Here is a 15,002-nt window from a genome sequence, read left to right as displayed (position 1 = left end):
ACGAAAATCGTTGGCGTAACGCGTCTTTCGATTTTATATTGAAATGTGCCTTTTGTTCTTTCCCTGCACAGAGATGTCTTCTGGCAACCACTCATTCCAGCAGACAGTGACTCGCGTAGATGGGGTGAGTCTTGTTTCATTTAATTTAGTTCATGTGCTTCCGACAGTCGTTGCTGTTCTCACTTTATTTTTTACTCTCATACGTACATACATAGATGCGTACATATTCATACTATGTCAACCGAAGATCCGCCGTGGTGGCCTAGTGGCTGTGGCGTTGCGCTGCTATAGGCACGAGATAGCGGGATCAAATCTCGGCCACGGCGACCGACTTTTGACGGGGGCGAAATGCAGGAACACCCTAGTCCCGTGCATTGGGTGCACGTTGAAGAGCCCTAAGCGGTCAAAATTAATCCGCAGTGCCTCACTACGGCGTGCCCCATAATCAGATCGTGTTTTGTGCACGGAACAAAATTTTTTTTAATGTCAGCCGAAGAGATTTCAGTACTTAGTATGTACCAACACTAACTTAATGGGACTTACAGGTGCATACTTGGCAAGCGCAAACACTCAATTAAAAAAAAAATCATGAGCTATTCCACTCTGTGAAGGTGTATGACCAGCGAAGCTGTGTAGCGCACGACAAAGAGGTGACGCAGTTTTGAACAAAGGTACGAACACATTTATTGTCTTGATCGGTGGACATCGTGACGAAAAGTACGCACACACATTTATTTTTATACATTCGCGTTCATTTGTTTATACATTCGTTATATACATTTGTGTTTTCATTTCGCGATATATTGAGGCAAAGCATTTGTGAGCGAAAACATCGCGCCGACTGGCAGTGGGCTATAGAGTTGCTGTAAATGGCTCCCGCAGGAAGCCTCCCTGCAGGAGCCGTTACAGGGACTCCATAGTGGGCCAGTGCCGTCAGCGCCTTCGCAGAGGGACGGGCAGTGTTGGACGGGCATTCTGGAAGAAGACGACGACGAACGCACGAGCAGTGACACGAGTCATTGCTGATGATGATAATTTTTGCTCGCGCACATGAATGGGTTACACACGCAACCTTAGCCATAAGCAGCTTCGCTGTAAAAAAGCAGACAAGTGACAGGCGTTTTTCCGCGTCTTTTCTTTTGCAATGTGTGCGTGTGTAACCCACAAACTTGCATGTTACCACATGCATGCCAACAAACCATCGATTGAAAAGGAAAGCGAAACGGCTTAAACTAATAATAGAAGAAAAAAAATCTAAACAGCCATAAGCGCGATTGGCGATGTATAGACATTTTCTTGGGCTTTAAATGCGTACTCGTAAAGAAGTACATTTCACCGCGGTCAAGGCGTGTGTTCAAGGCCTGTAACGGCCCATGGTCCGAGTATTGTCCAAATTGACCAATTGTTGCACAACGCCCTCAATTTTGTAAGTAGCGGCCACCTTTGGTAGGCGTAAATGGGACAACACAGCAACACGTGGTCTACGCCTTTGTCCGCCGCACCACACCAACACGATGAGAAACTTGCGTGATAAATTTTAAAAAGAAAGCGATTAGTCTATGGACTGCGCCAAGGCTAAAGCCGTGAAACAAGGTATTTGCATCTCGCGGAGAGTTTTCGTAATATTTTCCTTATGTCGCGGGGAGTAGTGGAATCATATTTTTTTATTCGTGCTCGAGGCACGTTTCGCCGATTCGCCAGCTCTTCCATTTGCAAACAGGACATTGTGTCTCGGAACTCGTCGAAATTTATATTCACAAGCTCAAGTTCTTGCAGCATGTGGAAGCTGCACAATTTCTGTCATGACTTTACTGTGCGCATTTATTTATCTATACATATTTTTTTCCCTGGATGTTGCATTGATGCTCAAGTGCAGGCTGAATCTGCACACACGACCTAGTCACCTATTTGCACGTACGATTACAATGAGGGCGTGAATACCGACGAGGGTATGCATAGATATGGCGCGGTCGCAACTCATTTGCTGTCCGGCAATATCCGAACGTAATGTTAATGTAATGGCTAGTAATTGCGTTTCTTACGAGCTGTATTTTCACATGCGCGCACAAAAGTGCCAGCCTGATTTCACACTTACCTTTTAAAAATGTACTCGCGTTGTGATTTCATTAAATACAATACAGTGATAAATATTCACAATTTTACTTAACGTTCTGAAGCACGGAAGGAGCATGTAGTGTACGGATACCATGTGGTAAAATAACTTTCTGGCTTGTGGCCAGTAAACGCCCGGGCCTAGACCTTTAATGCAGCGAATGTTATCTTCGATTTGATTAAAACATTTTTGTATAACCTCAGTCCGAAGAAAGTGCAGTGTACGCGATCTGCGCAAACAACAGCAACTGTAGTGTCAAGTTACGTGGGAGAAATAAGCGAAAATCACGGAACAATGTGTACTCTCTCTCCCATTAACTTTTATATGGCGCGTAGCTGCAGGCTCAAATCGTCCTTCACAGTAGCGTTTAGTTGACTTCTAGGCACAACCGAAATTCGACCACAGTTCACTGGACAAAAACTATTCGCTGTTCTTGTGTGGTTTTAGCACGCCCCAAAACACATGCTTCCGTGTTCTACATCTTGCGAATCAAACGCTAATTAGTATCCTTCAAGTCGACGCCTCCAAACTTGTCTATCTTGCATCACGATATGTATTATCGGCGTTGTGGTGTCTGCTTTGTGTCAACAGGGCGTGGTCACCACCACCACCAGGACTCAGCGCATCGTGCAGGTCTCTGAGACATCGTCGGGATTTCCGAACGACATCTTCGAGACAGGCTGCCAGGTGAAAAGGACCGTGGTGAAGCGCACAATCAAGCAGCACGCGGACGGTACCGAGGAGGTGATCGAGGACGTTGTCACCGACGACGGTGGCCCCCAAGTTCACGAAAAGTCCAAAAAAGGTATCTTCGGCTTCCTGAGCGGCAAGAAAGACAAGAACAAGACAACCGTCGAGGAGCTGCCCAACGACCCACAGGCACTGATCAAGCCCTCAGGCGACCGGAAGGCCCCGGCCAAGCCCCTCAGTGACAAGGAGTTCCGGCAAGACAGCCTCAAGTGGCACAACCACTACAGGGCCATCCACGGTGTCCCGGCGCTCAAGCACAGTGATGAGGTAAGGTTATGCCCGCGGCGAACAGAGCTTGCACGAAAAGGCCTCGCATGACCGTAGACTTCTCGATGCGTGGCATATGTGCCCACGACTTTGTGTTGTCATTCACAAGCAAGTTATTTGAGTCGTGCACGGCTAGAGGAGTTGCATTGTGACCAAGCTACCGATAAAGCTTTCTATACATTTCACGTAGTGGCAGAACACATCAGCTATCTTTCTTCAATATATCGTTCGACTGAGGTTGCTCCATGCAGTGTATTAAGGTGACTCTAGTACGAGTGTAGCTAAAATATGTAGACCTGTGCAAAATTGTTATCTTTAGTGTATCGTTCTTTTGCAATGGTGTCGGAAGTGACGTTTAGGTAGAGGGGATCGACCACTACTGCCACTATATATACACTGTCTTGTCAGAATGTCTACCCGCCGTGGTTGCTCAGTGGCTATGGTGTTAGGCTGCTGAGCACGAGGTCGCGGGATCGAATCCCGGCCACGGCGGCCGCATTTCGATGGGGGCGAAATGCGAAAACACCCGTGTACTTGGATTTAGGTGCACGTTAAAGAACCCCAGGTGGTCGAAATTTCCGGAGTCCCCCACTACGGCGTGCCTCATAATCAGAAAGTAGTTTTGGCACGTAAAACCCCATATATTATTATTATTGTCAGAATGTCTGAATACACTCCCTGCCACTCCATTGATGACTCTAATATTAAAATGATTGTTTGTCGACGCAGAAGATATAGGATGATTTCACAAACAACATGCTGAAAGTAGAGCGCTGAATAATGACAAAGAGGTGATAGGGAGAAGAGGGAGGGCGCATCTCCATAACTAACTTCAAAGCGATACAGCTGAATTGTCACATGTGGGCAAACACTAATGGTTATCGTTATTTATACCTCAAGGGTTCCAAATCGACATTACATGAGTTTACGCGCAGGTTACATATGTGCACAATGGCTCTAGGTTCTCCGTATACAGGGTGTATTTTTTAGCTGCATCAAGTTTATTAAATTAGAAGAATATAAATCCCGGTAACGTTACGCTTACCCTTCGAGTGTACGGATTGGCAGCCTCTAGATACACAGCAATTTCCGCAATTACGTGGGTAATTAGCGAAGTTACGGTAATTAACATTCTAATTATCAACAATAGGTGGCTGCAGCAAATGTGCACTTGGGGCCGTCCTCGACACTACCTATCCCAACGATTAATTTTTTAATAGCGGATTTCATGTGGGAGCTACGCGAACAATTAATTCCCCTTGTAAGGCTTCTTGAAACGGAAACTGGCTGGAAAAAGAGCGTCTGTGTCGTCGATTTCGCCGCGTCCCAGCGTCCGCGCCTTTCGTCACGTCTCCGAGTTCACCGCCGGTCCGGCCCCGCGAGCAGCTTGCGTTACCTCCTTGCTGTCTGCGGCGTTGGCGTAGCGCTTCCATGCCGGCGGGCCGCCAAATTTGCTTCGTCATTCCCTTGGGCCCCTGCAACGGCATTTCGTCGGTGGAAGTGGACACGTGGCGCCCAACGGAATGACGAAGTAAATTTGGAGGACTGCCGGTATTGAAGCGCTAGGCCAACGCCGCACACAGCAAGGAGATAACGCAAGCTGCTCGGGGGCGGGGCCGGCGGTGACCTCGGAGACGTGACGAAAGGTCGGGACGCGGCAACATCGACGACACAGACGCTCTTTTTCCAGCCAGGGCCGCTATCTTGTACACGTTCGAAAAGCCGACGTTCGATTTCGCCTCGCGCGATTGCCCAGGCTGCGCCGATATCGCGGCCTAGGCCAATCTAGTCCAGTCGCGTGAGGCGAAATCGAACGTCGGCTTTTCGAACATATCTTGTACACGTTCGAAAAGCCGGCGTTCGATTTCGCCTCACGCGATTGGACTAGATTGGCCTAGGCCGCGATATCGGCGCAGCCTGGGCAATCGCGGAGGCGAAATCGAACGTCGGCTTTTCGAACGTGTACAAGATAGCGGCCCAAGATAGCGGCCAGTTTCTGTTTCAAGGAGCCTTACAAGGGGAACTAATTGTTTGCGTAGCTCCCACATGAAATCCGCTATTAAAAATTTAATCGTTGGGATAGGTAGTGTCGAGGACGGGCTTCAAAGTACTCATTTGCTGTAGCCACCCATTGTTGATAATTATAAAGTTAATTACCGTAACATCGCTAATTACCCACGTAATTGCGGAAATTGCTCTGTATCTAGAGGCTGCCAATCCGTACACTCGAGTGGCAAACGTAACGTTACCGTGGTTTACATTTTATAATTTTTAAAATTTGGTGCAGCTAAAAAAACACCCTGTATTGTTGATTTACAGCCAAAACATGTGCTATGCCAGTGAATATTTTTTCTTAGAGGCCTCATGCAGTTAAATTACAGCAAATGTCATAATTCCCATTTATTTATTTTTGCTTTATGAGCTCTTGATATCGAAAGCTCAGGAAATCCACTTAAGCCGCCCATTCAGCTACAATTTAAAGGGGCACTGGAACACTTATTGAGCATGGTAAGAAAACGTTAGCAATCTGTAGACAATGCTGCTATGAACATGCGAGCCAAATATTATTTCGCTGTACGTAGCAGGGAGCCGACAAGCTCTCATAATAGCTAATGCAAATTTTGAGGTCCTTTCTTTTCTGCCGCTGTCGATGACGTCCATTATAAAATATGAAGACGCCGAATAAACGGACACACACAAGAGAACGGGACAGGGCGCCACTCGCAACTGCTTTATTCACAGAACGCAGGCACATATACCGTCAGTCAACGCATACGCACAGAGCAAACTTACAATCTGTCACGCATCTAATCAAACATTCATGATAAACAACGCTCAAGAAACTTCTCGGCCTTATATAATGATAACGAAGTTTCGCCAACGCACAAGCTGCCTTTCTGGCCTATGTGATAGGCTTCAATCAGTTCCTTTGATCTAGTATCAGTGCTTCGGGCAAGAATTCGCACATCTGAAAAACGTAGTTCACAAGAGCGTGAGGGACAGGTCGCGATGTGCTTGGGCAAATTTGAGCCCTCTTTCATTTGCTCAACATTTCTTTCATGTTCCCTGACACGCTCATTAACACAGCGCCCGGTCTGTCGTAACAGGAGTAGCCGAAAGCCTCTTACAAAAATATGAAGAGAAAGGCGATGAGAGCTGGAGCAGAGGCCCTTCGGCAAGAGGTGAGACCGGTGTCCGTGCCGTATGTGCACAAGGTGGCCCACGATCTAAAAGAAGGTAGCGAGCAGACATGGCATCCTGCTTGTGTTTTCAGCCCCAAGGAAGCTCGGATGCCTTTGCTCTCAAATCACAAGAAGAAAAGAAAATAACACAAATAGGCTGTGGGACCAAGCATGGGCGACCTTTCATGAAGTGTGCCGAAGGGGTTGTGTACACCCGCCGTGGTTGCTCAGTGGCTATGGTGTTAGGTTGCTGAGCACAAGGTAGCGGGATCGAATCCCGGCCACGGCGGCCGCTTTTCGATGGGGGCGAAATGCGAAAACACCCGTGTATTTAGATTTAGGTGCACGTTAAAGAACCCACAGAAAGTGGTTTTGGCACGTAAAACCCCATAATTTAATTTTAAGGGGTTGTGTACCAGATTCCGTCTCGTGGGACCGGGCGCTGTGTTAATGAGCGTGTCAGGGAACATGAAAGAACTGTTGAGCAAATGAAAGAGGGCTCAAACTTGCCTAAGCACATCGGGACCTGTCTCTCACGCTCTTGTGAACCACGCTCAGATGTGCGGATTCTTGCCCGAAGCACTGATACTAGAGCAAGGGAACTGGTTGAAGCCTATCATATAGGCAAGAAAGGCAGCTTGTGTGGACGAAACTTTGTTATCATTATATAAGGCCGAGAAGAAGTTACTTGAGCGTTGTGTATCATTGAATGTTTGATCAGAAGTGTGATTGTAAGTTTGCTCTGTGCATATGCGTTGGCTGACGGTATATATATGTGCCTGCGTTCTGTGACTAAAGCAGTTGCGAGTGGCGCCCTGTCCCATTCTCTTCTCTCGTGTGTGTCCGTTTATTCGGCGTCTCTATATTTTATTATGAACAGCTACCAACTAGCCCAACAAGAAGTGCTTTTAAGTCGATGACGTCATAGCCAGTGCGACAGTCCATAGACACCAGCCATTGGGTGATTGTTCATGACCATGAATTACTCCCGAGCGAAGCCTCGCGCATGCGTGCCGTCTCACCTCTCCTTTGTCGATATCCGGCACCTTTTATTGATGCCAACCTTGCAGGGGTACCATCACAGCTGCGTGGAGAAAAAAGTCGCAGTTTCGCCCAAAAGGCGAAGCATTGGTAGCGATATTAAGGTATTATACAACCGCACGAATTAATTATAAGGCTCGTAGTTTTTTCGGCCGTATATTGGCAGCAAACATTCGCTCAAAAATTCTATTTACAAGCATGGTGTCACGCGCGCACTGGCCAGCATGAACAGCTAGATCTCAATCGATGACCGCGAATACGCTGTCGCAACGCTGGCGTGATGAAGCGCGCGAACTGAGGGGGGCGCACGCTTCTGCAGCTGCCTCTCCATTCAATGCATCTCCGAAACTCGTTACCTCCGGCGCGCACCAAGACTGCGCATATGCAATCATCAGGCAATTGGGCTCAACTTACTTTGGATTACCTCCAAGGTAGGGTGTGGACGGCGCACGGCCGGACTAGGGAAAGAGACGCGCGCTCACGTGCCCCTTTGGTGCTCGATTTATCACCGCGCGCTTTATCACATGACCCCCAACATTGGGCGCACGTCAAGCCACGATATGTTGCGGCTCACCCTCGCACGCTTCCGCTTGCACCCATTGCATACGGCATGTGGGGCATGATGAGATTTTATCACACGTGAACTTTATACGGAACATCACGACGACGACGAAAATATGCATGTAGTGTCAATGGAGTGTCCATATGACGAAAGGTGTAATACGCAGGACATTGCTATCGACGTTGCACCACCTGAGAGGAAACGTTGTGTTGAAGGGGAATGAACAAAGTAAACATTGCTCTCTTGTATGTCCACTTTTGAAAGCTCCTTTTCAAAAATTTCCTCCGGAATGTATTCAATGAAATGTATTGCACCTATTCTAGTGCATCCCTCAGGGTTAAATCGGATTAAATCAGGGTTAAACTGACCATATGTTAAACGATTACGGTATACGAAGATTATTATGGAAGCGTCATGTAATGTTAACATTCAAATGAAATGTTAAAATATCCTGTCATCCATGTCATTTGGTGGTGTCATGTAAAGGTGATAGCGCTGGAGACATACTTCTGCAAAGTGAATTATGGTGGGAAGCATTTCTCGAACCATGCAAGGAATCCCAACGAGAAAGCATATTGATGACGACGGCAACATGTATTGATTTGTCGAATAGTAAATGATACCTGCATTTCGATGCCATGTCCAGAACCCACCCGGAGTAATTTGACCCCCGTGCTTTTCTTTTGCAGCTCTGCCGGTATGCGCAAGAATGGGCTGATACGCTGGCCAAGAAGGACACATTTTGTCATCGTCCGAACAACAAGTACGGCGAGAACATTTACATGGCTTGGTCATCGGACCCCACCAAGGAGGTGACAGGTGCGTATGCAGTCACTTTCGTTGGGCACAAAATATTTTCCCTTGCGCAGCATTTAGCTTTCCAATACCCCTCGTTTATTTATACTGCCGCGAAAAAAAGATGTAAAAACGGACAACTGCTTGGAGCAGAACCTCAGCAAAAATATTTCGCTCTAATTGTCATGCCAAGCATCTGCTGAACTTGAAGTTGCTAACATGTTTCTCATGGCAAAATTTCCCTGAAGGAGTCGAACAGATGATGCGCAATGTTTCGTGTGCAACAAATATCTGAAGCTTTTTAGAGTGCAGCTCTTAGGCGCTCGTTTCTGCGGCGAGTGTTGGAGTCGGCGTAACCGTAACGTAGTGAACGAGCACAGCAAAGGATGAAAAAACGAACGCGGAGCATAGCGGGGGATCAGAAACGCGAGGAGGAAAGTGGAGGAGGAGGGTATGGCAAAGGTGTGAGAAGAAAAGCACTGCCTCTCGCGATCTCCAGACTAGCGAGGCAGTCGCGCCACGCTTAGCTCCATTTGCAACGTGCCGCACGATACAGATAATCCGCGACAGTCAGTATATTGCAAAATGAAAACACGTATAAAGCTGCGCTCGAATTTCGCATTAGGGAGTATCGTAATCGTTGGTTGAACTTTTTTTTCGTTTTGTAAACTGAAAACACATAACAGATTAACACTGCAGTCGCACGGTGCACCTGCGCGCATTGTACGAAATAAACATATGCGCGCATGAATAGCATGATGTAGTGCGCCCTTGGTGCGCCCAAAGTACCTGTGCAATGCTGCTAAATGCAAAGGCATCAGCGACCACGATTGGGAAAAAGATAATATTGCTCAGTTTCTTTAGTGCGTGTCTCCCGTCATTATGTAGCCTTCTTGTGCAGCTATAGCCAACGTGCTGTGCCCACTACATCACGAATTGACAAGTTTTAGAAATAGGCGATTCCAAGTTAGTGGACGCTTTGGTCGGGCGAATGAAAGAACGCAAAGGAAGTAATGTAAGTAGGGTTAGGGCTTGAAATTCGAAGTGCCACGACAGTCATCTTGGAGCGGCGCAATTAATGTTTCTGTAACTTTGTTTTTCCATTGACGCTTCTTGCATTAAATGCGGTGAAACGCAATGAAACCCTTTTTCGCACCACATATGCATAATCCTAGCACTACTGTCCATGAGAAGTTCGGCTTTGTTGCACGCCAGCCCTTGCAATATGTATACGCTACCCTTTCTTTTGTGCCCGTCTTGGCCGGGACACAAATGAGAGCCTCAAGCGCAATTCTGACTGATGGCCGACAATTGGCAAAACTTTGAGAAACAGTTGGCTGTTGATTCTCTCGGCCAGCCATGTGTTGGGCGGGCTATGTTTGGTGGCCAGCCACGCAATCCAAGAGCACTATCCTAACAGACAGGCCAGAATGTGAAGTTGGAGCCTGCTCTGGACTGTTTCATATGAGCACCAAGGCACATGCTGCAGCTTCTGCAGTAGACGTTTTGTGGGGGGCTCAGGTGTAATTACAGCAGTCCAGAGTGCACTAGAACAGTACTGGATGCAATGAGGTCATTGCGATACACAATTATAGCTCGAAATTTCAGTTTTCGCACGAAGGCAATATGTTTTGTGACACACTTATAGCCGCACGCTACCAGCTCTGCAGCTCAAGCGTGCACGATACCTTACGTAATTATTCCAAACCGACGTCACAATAAGATTCGTCACATCGCACCACCAGGAAATTGCAGCACTTCCAGAAATAAGGAATATGGAGTTTATACACTTGCCTACATTTTACAAGCAAAATACATATGTGCATGCCGTATCAGTTCGCCTCGCGGAGTTAGCTGGTGAGCTCATGGCAAGATTTCACAGAAGTAGGAGATAAAGGCCATGGCTACGTGAAAAGCGAGTAAATGTATGTATGATGCGCTGTGTGTAACAATTCGCTATAACACTTAATGCCCATCATAACATAAGGTCTGGCTCTGCCCAAAAACCATTAACTTATTTTGTTTCGGACTGATCGAAGCTAGCCATCCTATGGGAGTTCCTATGGGAACACAGAAATCCTTTTTTTTTTTTTCGGTAGCTACTGCATCGAATTTGATGAGGTTTGTTGCATTTAACAGGAAAAGTTAATATCTAGTAACTGTAGAAGTGAACTTACAATTTATGATATTAATGCATATATAAAAAAAATTATTAAAGATACAATTGTTAGGTTTATGTATTAAGTTTACAACTCTGTAACGCAGCAATAAAAAAAAAAAGAACGATACCACAAATCGGTAAACTACACCTAATAATACGCCTAAAGTGGACAAAATTGATGTATTATACATCACTCTGAAGTATACCACTAATCTGCGAGTAGGACTTTTTGCACAACCATCGTAAAAATTGCGCGTAAGAATTTCACATAAGCTATAAATTTATATACAAAGTTGTTCCACTTGAGATGCTCAAAGAGATTAAGTTTGCAGAAATGCTGCATCGCAGAGTTGGAGATTTGTAAACTTCGTGCTTCTATTTTTTTTTCTGTAACTTGTTGATTATTAGAACTTTTGTCAAATTCATCGTAATGATTCGACATCCAGCTTTTCAGAATTGCTAGCACTTAAATTCTTTCACAGGCAACAAATTTCATTCAAATCAGTCACGCGGTTGTCCAATCAGAGTACATTTCTGCATTTTACATGTACTTGAATAGGGAAATCGGAATTGACCCAGAGCTAAAGCCTAAAGTTTGCTCTTAAGACGCTCGTGACTGCGTGACTGTGTCAGCAGGTGTCGTACGCTTAACCACCACACTCGCTGCTGTGTTTGCAGGGCAAGAAGCAGTCGATTCGTGGTATAGCGAGATCAAGCAGCACCAGTTCGGCTGCGAGCCGCGTAGCCTCGGCTCCGGTCACTTCACGCAAGTTGTCTGGAAGGCCAGCACAGAGCTGGGCACGGCCCGCGCCCGCACAGCTACTGGCAAGCTGATCGTTGTGGCCAACTACAACCCCGCAGGCAACCTCATCGGATCCTTCGCCCAGAATGTGCTGCCGCCCAAGAAGTGAGCACGGCGCCATCGCGGATGAGCGCATGGCTGCTTTGCAAGATTGTATATATACGAGCTTTTTTCTGTCAAAGTTCAGTTATCAGAAAGTCTGCATTTCCTGGTTCAGAAGTTCGCTTACCAAAAAATCCTTTCTGCACAGTATTACCCGCATTATTACAAGTAATCTTGGTGTCAAGTGCCAATGTCAACGTAAGCACTACTGCAGTGTCTATGCACCGTTTTGGTCCAGTAAAGGAGAGCATAAGCATTAGAGAACAAAATACAAACATATGTATACAACAATGCATGAGCTGGTCTGCCAGAGCAGCGAAATGTATGTTTTTAGGACTGAAGGACACTATGTGAGCGCAAAGTTTATCTGAGCTGTGTTCAAAAGTAGCATAAGTACGTATGCTTAGATGCAAATGTGAGTAAACACCAGTGTATTCTAAAGCTGCCATGACTAAGGCATCAACCGCAAGTTTTATAAACCATTATTTTCAGAGCACAAACATATATATTTACTATGTAAATTGTATCGTACAAGTGTTTTTGCACATGTAAGCTTTTAAAGGTTTTTATATGTGCACTTGAGCTATTTGTGCTTGACATGTCACATTTGCATGAAGACACACTAAGCAACTCTCAAAGAAAGAATGCAGAGAGAGGCACATGAGACTGGGCCAGTCATAGAGCTGATACCTTTTTCCCACCTTACTTGTTTTGTTAAGCATACACACTCACAACTTAATGAGAAGTGAACGTTTAAATTAAAGCGCTCCACAACAGTTTTTGTTTTGATGTAGATTCTTCATCCTGCCTTCAGGACATTATGCTTCCTTTCTAAAATCTGTGTGAGGCTCTTCCATTTTCCTTTACTTTTTCCAAGGCCAAATATACAGTTGCCAAAGTTGCAAATGTAGTGTTTTGAGAATTTAACTATAATAGTCTGACAACAAATACAAATAAGCACGAAATCATGACCTGTGTTATATTGTAACATAGTTTCACTAAATTTGTGGAAAAGAACTCCTGCTGGTGGATGAAAGCATGCCAGTTGTCTCTACTTCAACATTCCTTTATGCTCTTATCTTGTAGCGGGAAGTGAACACGGACACAGAAAGGAGCAGACAGGACGAACACGGACGTGTCCGTGTTCACTTCGCGCTACAAGCCAAGATCGACAGGACGAGACAGGATGAACACGGACGTGTCCGTGTTCATTTCGCGCTACAAGCCAAGATCATGTTACCGTACCAACTCGCCCTACTGTCTATCCTTTTGCATTCCTTTATGCATTGGCATCAGTATTCTGTGTGAGTAGATAAAGAGATCTATGCTGACAAGTAAATAACAGGTAGTGAGTGAGCATGATCAATTTAGTAGTGAGATCTCCATTTCTGAACACTGCATAATGCAGGAAGCATGCACTATAATTGGCCTCTAATGATGTGTACATTGTAGCTGAAGTTGACGTCAAGGGCAGTTTTGTAACACAAGGCAAGATGATTTATGTATCTGGATTGGTTGGTTTTACAAGACCAGTGTTGTAGGGTTTGAATACCGAAAGACAACAAGACAACCTCCAAATTGCAGTTTAATGTTCACGTTCCATATTGCATTAACGTGGTTGTGACCACTTTAGCCTCTCAACATGTGTGACAAGACTGAATTTTATAGAATGTTAAAACCAAAAGCTTTTTTTTCAGAACACCCACTGCGGTTGAGTAGCCATCACAGATTTGCTACTGTTTGTTTTCCTGTCAAACAGCATGAAAACAGGGAACTTGTAACTTGTAAAGCTTTGTGTAGCTATTTTTTTTCACTTTAAGCATCTCCTGAATATGAAAGGTGGGGTGTACTTGTGCCCATGATCAAACCTGCTGAAGTATTAGTACAGGGCATTCAAAAGACATTACGAGATGAAGAAAGTATATTTGTGGGCTGTCTCATTGCCACACAGTGATCATTGTATATTTCTGACTAAAGTGATTGCAAGTATCTTGTTTACTTGTAGCACACGACATTCCTTGCTTAAGCACACACTACGCCCAATGTATGATATTATGGTTCGCTTTCGTGCGTTGGGTCAGAGACCAAAGAGTGATGTATTGTTTTTTTTTATGCCTTTTTTTGAGAAATAAAGTTGTTTTGTTGGATCAGTTTACAAGTCTCTCTGCTGTCCATTAAAGGGAGGAATGTATGCCTCCATGAAATTCACATGCCCGAAGAGCATTAAAGCATGAAAAAAGTGTCGCAGACAGATGTAGACTTGTGTATCAACTAACAGCGGGCAACCATGAGAAGCCTCAGTCCACAGCCAACATCTCAACAAGAGGACTTGTCTTCGTCAGTGCGAAAGCTGCCTTACCCCCCCCCCCCCACCCCTTAGGAGGGTTTATACAGACCTTATACAGGCAAGAAGCATTAACTGGCAACAAAGGGAAAGGTGAGGGCTGGGTAAAAGGGTGCTGAAAAGTGTGGGGCTGCTGATGGAAGCAGGCAGCTCTCAAACCTTGAGCTGTTCTGAAACGAGAGAGATAAAGCAGCCCCAAGGAGAGGACAAAAAAAAAGGTAACTAGAACGGTAGAAAGAAACAAGGAAAAATGTTGTGTGTAAGTGGAGTTCATCTGATGTGCTTAGTGTTGCCAAAATAGAGACTGTAAGCAAAAATACCACGTTTGGACAGTTAAAGAAAATGAGTGAAGAAGAAAGCTGGGAGGACTAGCAATAGGTGCTGAGCAAAGAGAGAAAAGTGCGAACAAGAAAAGCAAGCAAGGGGGCACAAACAGATTGCTTGCTGACAGAAAAGAAAAACGAAATGTTTGCACAATTGAATTAGCAAAAATAAACATGACTTGTAAAAACGGGTATGGTTACCTCTATACCTACCAGCTGTAAAACTGCTAAAATAGAGCACTGTTGTTCACATCCGTGTCATTAGTATAAGGAATTGATTTGAGACCTCCATTTGAAACGTTAATGCCTGTTGGTTGCAATGTCTTGAACTTGTGAATGGGATGTGTGACTACACTTTCTGTCACAGGGAAAATGAAAGTGATTGCAGAATGTAAAGTTTAAGTTGTTTGATGTGACCTGGCAGATTAAAATATTTGGCAACTTCTTTGCGAAGTTTTTTGGCTGCACCCGTACAATGTCCATTTAATCAAACATTCATAGGCTGTCCTGCTTTGCTGAGATATGGTTTGTGGCATGCTTCTGGCCTTTGGGACGACAGA

The 15,002-nt window shown here is 45.3% G+C and overlaps 1 protein-coding gene across 5 annotated transcripts in view; it reads left to right on the top strand.

Annotated features, from left to right (window-relative positions):
* LOC142592055 (Golgi-associated plant pathogenesis-related protein 1-like) overlaps window positions 1-13,925 on the top strand; it is a 50,006-nt gene extending 36,081 nt beyond the window's left edge. For all 5 annotated transcript variants that reach the window (XM_075703976.1, XM_075703975.1, XM_075703977.1 and 2 more), the window contains 4 exons: window positions 72-124; window positions 2,705-3,130; window positions 8,605-8,734; window positions 11,550-13,925. In XM_075703976.1, the coding sequence (XP_075560091.1) occupies window positions 72-124; window positions 2,705-3,130; window positions 8,605-8,734; window positions 11,550-11,782 (842 nt within the window). In that variant the 3' untranslated portion in view covers window positions 11,783-13,925. The remainder of the gene's footprint in view (window positions 1-71; window positions 125-2,704; window positions 3,131-8,604; window positions 8,735-11,549) is intronic.
* The last annotated feature ends 1,077 nt before the right edge of the window (window positions 13,926-15,002 follow it).

This window comes from Dermacentor variabilis, chromosome 1 (genome assembly GCF_050947875.1).
Source record: "Dermacentor variabilis isolate Ectoservices chromosome 1, ASM5094787v1, whole genome shotgun sequence".
Lineage (NCBI taxonomy): Eukaryota > Metazoa > Arthropoda > Arachnida > Ixodida > Ixodidae > Dermacentor > Dermacentor variabilis.
Note: the sequence above shows the minus strand (reverse complement) of the source record. Positions and strands in the feature narration are given on the sequence as shown.